The 5000-nt window shown below is 41.0% G+C and overlaps 1 protein-coding gene and 1 non-coding gene across 2 annotated transcripts in view; one reads left to right on the forward strand and one right to left on the reverse strand.

Moving 5' to 3' along the window:
- The window catches only part of LOC143029770 (Na(+)/citrate cotransporter-like), a 71429-nt gene that overhangs the window by 16341 nt on the left and 50088 nt on the right, over positions 1-5000 (reverse strand). The window contains exons 5-6 of the mRNA XM_076192690.1: positions 1017-1190; positions 504-623 (exon numbers count right to left, since the gene is read on the reverse strand). Of these exons, the coding sequence (XP_076048805.1) occupies positions 504-623; positions 1017-1190 (294 nt within the window). The remainder of the gene's footprint in view (positions 1-503; positions 624-1016; positions 1191-5000) is intronic.
- TRNAR-UCU (transfer RNA arginine (anticodon UCU)) lies at positions 3899-3971 on the forward strand. The gene has a single exon. It is a non-coding gene; the product is annotated as a tRNA-Arg (tRNA).

Consider the following 5000-nt stretch of genomic DNA (forward strand, 5'->3'; position numbering starts at 1 on the left):
CCCGAACTCAGAACGAGTCGAACTCAAACTCAAACTCGTGAAGTCGAACTCGAACTCAAACTCGAAGTCGAAATGGTCGAACTCGAACTCGAAGTCGAACTCAAAATCGAAATGGTCGAACTCGAGCTCAAACTACTCGAAATGGCCGAAGCTCAAACTCTATTCGAACTCAAACTCAAAATCGAAAAAAATCGAACTCAAACCCGAAGTCGAAATGGTCGAACTCGAACTCAAACTCTACTCGAACTCAAACTCGAAGTCGAAATGGTCAAACTCAAGCTCAAACTCGAACTCAGAGTGAAAGTCGAAAAAGTCGAACTCAAAATCGAAGTCGAAATGGTCAAACTCGAGTTCAAACTTTACTCGAACTCAAACTCAGTCGAAAAAATCGAACTCAAACTCGAAGTCGAAATGGTCGAACTCGAGCTCAGACTCGAACTCGAACTCAAACTGAAAGTCGAAAAAGTCGAACTCAAACACGAAGTCGAAAAAGTCGAACTCACCAGAAGCCGATGAAGAGGAACTGAAGCCAAATCCAGGCCGCGAAGACGCAGAGCAGCATACCAGGGATGTTGAAGGCCATCCAGGTAGCGAAGTTGAGTCCCGTGTTATCGGAGAAGTCGCTGAAGGAGAAGAGGCAACAAATGAGCGCGAAGTATATATAAAACCTCATCAAGAGGCGATGCCCAGAGAGTCTGGCCCAAGGTTTCTCGTTATCAACTTCAACTGTATTTCTTACACCTTTCCACGCATGGAAAGCTGACAAAAGGCGTCTGGTCTCCTCTTCCTACTACTTTCAATCAGTGACACAGAAACTGCCCCACTCTTACACAACATAGACAACAGTCCAAAGTCTCCTCCCAGAAAGATCTGCGGGAGATTCTGAGGACCGTGGTCAGCTACCTTGGGGCTATTTTCTTCAATTTAATCAAAACCGAGGCATCAATTGAATTCACTCGAAAAAAAAAATACACACACACACAAACAAATAACCATTCCCATCCTCCTCCACTTACCTCTGTAGGTATCCCTTGAGTACCAAATTCGGGTTGGTACCGGTGAGGGTCCCCGTGCCTCCAATGTTGGCGGCGTAAGCCACGGCCAAGAAGCACATGTCCCGAAGTTTACTCTGTTCGGTGTCCAGGCAGGTCAGGGCCTCCGTGTCGCTCTCAAAGTGCCTCTTAGGGTCCCTGTCAGTGAGGCCGGAAAAAAAGAGGTCAACATTATATAACGTCGAAGGTCGGGTCAAATATAAGGTCAAGGACAAAGGCATCGGAGGAGACAAGGTCAAAGGAAATAGGTGTTTATGGTTGGACAGAAGTTCTCTCTCTCTATCTCTCTATCTCCATCTCTCGCCCTCACTGAACACACTGTAATATTCTCTATTCCTCTATAACCTCTATTCCTCTCTATACTTCTGTTACCTCGGACCTTTTCCATCCCTTTCTGTCACTCACTATAAAGCTCTTACTCTAACTTTTTCTATCCCTCTTTTACACTCTGTATCACTATAACTCTCTTATCCCTGGCTAACTCTTTATATCCCTCTCTGTCTGTCTCTCTCTTACACACACACACACACACACACACACACACACACGCACACACACGCACACAATGACTCGTGGCACAGTTGGTAGAGTTCCCGGCAGCCACTACGGAGGTCCGAGTTCGAATCCCGCCCTGGACTGAAATAATTTCAGTGTCACTGCGCTGCGGGTTGTTATTCCAACTCTCGTGGGCGGGGAGTTGGGTGTGTGTGTGTGTGTGTGTGTGTGTGTGTGTGTGTGCGTGTGTGTGTGTGTGTGTAAGGTCACAGCATTACCCATAGATCGGTCATATACGAGCTCTGAGCTCTCTTACGGAAGGGAAATAGCTGTCGATCACGAGTCCAACACGTGATCCAAAGACCATGGTGAATCGCACACACTTGAATTTATAGCCAAGAGCGAGTGTAATAACTGGAGAGGAAGAGACGCACACAGACACGCACACACTGTACTGTAATACAATGTATCATTTATGAACGTGCTCTTTCAAATTCAGAGCTTCTTAAACCCACGAGTGAGAAAACAACAACAACAACAACAACAACAACAACAACAACAACAACAAGGACGACCGTCCATGAGAGCAAAAAAAGAAGTGAAGATGAAGTGCGAGATGACGCACAAATGAATAAAATCGCCAGGCGATAGCCAGAATGAAATAACAAAACACGCCCACATCAGCGGCGAAGAGGTGGGTATTCTGAAATTTTTATTCAATACCGCGGGAGAGGAAGGGTGGTTACCCACAGCTGAATAAAATCGCCTGACGACAGTATGGAAAGCATTGAAGTGACGCTCGATAAGGAGGGAGTTATGTGAAGTGGGCTTCTTCCATTCTATTATTGATGTCGCCAGGCGATTTTATTCAACTCCGTGGAAATTGAAGCTACCAATTCGGGAGGGACTAAGAGGAAGAACAAAAGGAATAAAATATATAAAAAAAAGGGAAGAAGAAGAAAGAAAAACGAGGAAGAGGCATAGGAGACGAAGAAGAAAAAAAAAGTACTAAGAAGAAACAAGAAAAACGAGGTGGAGGAGGAAGAGGACGAAAAGGAGGCATTTAAGATGAAGAAGAGGAAGGAAAAAAGAGGATATAAGGAGAAGGAAGAAAAGTAAAATGATACATTGGGAGGTAGATGATGATAATGATGGAGAAGAAAGGGTAGGAAGAGGGTACAACGAAAACGAGGAAGAAGGTGAACAAGTAGGCAAACAACAAATTGAAGTAAACGAGGAAGTGCATACAGGTAAGTCAGAAGCACCACGACATCTGCATTCTGGGCCAAGGTAAAAGAACGGAAGAAAAAAAAAAAAAAACGAAAACAAAAAACGCATGCAATATCATCATAATAAGAGAGTGTGTGTACTTCATTCTCTGAGGCTGGAGCTAGCATAACTACAGGCTTCAAGAATAATGCGGGCGTGCTGAGAAGCTGAGATGCCTACTATCGCCAGAAAATTTAATTTAGTGTTTAATTTGTCCGCTCACGTCTCCATATTTATTTTCTCAAGGTAATGGTGTTTGAATTTATTAGAAAAAAAATAAAATATGGAAATTATACAGACATTTATATTCTGTCGATAACCTCCAATTATCAACTGTTTTCATAATTGTAAGATACTTCGAAAAAAGATGGACGTTTAATTGATAACTCGTGATCACCGGTAGTGCCTACGAAAAATGTCGACAAAAAATTAATTCACCTCACGCACACTTTTATAAAAAAAAAAGAAAAAAAAGTTTTAAATTGGGTACAAGCCCAAAACAAACTACTCATGAACTACTAAAGGATAAATGATTTAGTTACAAAACAGAAGAAAAATCTGAGAGTGCTGGTAATGGAAAATATCTCGCCAAAGAAATCAGAAAAAAATAAAAATAAAAGTAAAGCATACAGACAATTGATGAACATAACAGAGGATTTCACCTCATGCACAAAATTATTATAAAAGAAAATCACAGAAAGCTTTATCCGCCATAAGTCAGAATATCAAGTCGTGTTATGGTCCCCTCAGAACGTGAATAATGTAAACAATATATGGACTTCTAACTTTGCAGATAAACCGTACAAAGATTAAAAGCACTAGAAGATATCTTGATTGAAGACAGGAGGGCACCAAAAGTTTCCATAGGAACACGCAGAAGAATTACATATCAGAATGATGTGAAAATAACAAACGAATAATTAAATAAACTAATGAATATACTAATACATAAATCCATGTGCATCAACTGGCTCGGCTGGTATATCCCAACTGGGATGACAGAAAAAAAGAGACGCGAGGGACGAGTGTAGCTCCCTTTCTATAAATATAAATCACATAAACATGTCACTAATTGCCCTGGCGTCCCCATGGCGCAGTGGATAGCGCGCTGGACTTCTAATCCAGAGGCCGCGGGTTCGAATCCCGCTGGGGATGATCCCTTATGGCTCCTGCCTCGACAGAAATTCCTTGTGGATGACTGATTCTGTGGCGAGCTGAGCAAGAAGTTGAATGAGGAAGTGAAATCTCGTCAAGATCAACTTCGGATTTCATAGAGCGGTGAAAGTTGTCTTCACACAGCGAAAGGTGTAAACAAGATCAGGAGAGGCCGAATTAGTTGACAACTATGAACACACACGAGGACAGGATAATGAAACGATGAATTTCATTAAAAGAAAAAACTATCGAGGTGTTCAGGTCATTAGGGAGATTGATACAATTGACACGCAAGCTCTATTAATTTGCGACTTTCGTCACATAACGGAGAGAGAAGACAAAATGGAGATTGATCCAAATATAGGATGGATAAGTCCTTTTGGGTAATTATTCAATTATAATGTTCGCTGACTAGTATTTCTTTTTTTATGAGGCCATAAAATCGTGGGAACATGTTTGAAGGTCATAAATAAAGTTTTCAAGTCGGAAATATGATACGCCTCAAGCTAAAACCATGAACAAATTTAAAACTAATGTTGATATGACTGTTGAAGAAGAAGAAAAAATAACACGAACTCTACGTGTGTGTGTGTGTGTGTGTGTGTGTGTGTGTGTGTGTGTGTGTGTGTGTGTGTGCGCTTCAAAATCCTAATGAACAGCTGTAGACTAAAATTTGTCTTTGGCAAGGATTTTGTTTATAATCCTCTAAATAGTTGATTAAATGGTTTGTCTGTTTATATATAAAAACTTTATATATCTGTCTCTATTAATTCATTCATTTCTCTATATATTCACATATTAGTTGATTTACTTGTTCAACCATTCATCTATGTATTTACCTGCTTGTTTACGAGTATATGTATTAATTTCTTTATTCCTCTGGTCATTCACTTCAATCTTTTTATGAAAAATCCCTTTCGAAGTACATACGGTCCACCAAAGCATGGGATATTAATTGCAGGAGTTTTATGTGGCCAATGTTTTAGGGGAGTCTAGTGACACCCCTACTGTGCAGTCACACAGCATTCT

The sequence above is a fragment of the Oratosquilla oratoria genome, chromosome 11 (genome assembly GCF_046742065.1).
Source record: "Oratosquilla oratoria isolate Oo_2021 chromosome 11, ASM4674206v1, whole genome shotgun sequence".
Lineage (NCBI taxonomy): Eukaryota > Metazoa > Arthropoda > Malacostraca > Stomatopoda > Squillidae > Oratosquilla > Oratosquilla oratoria.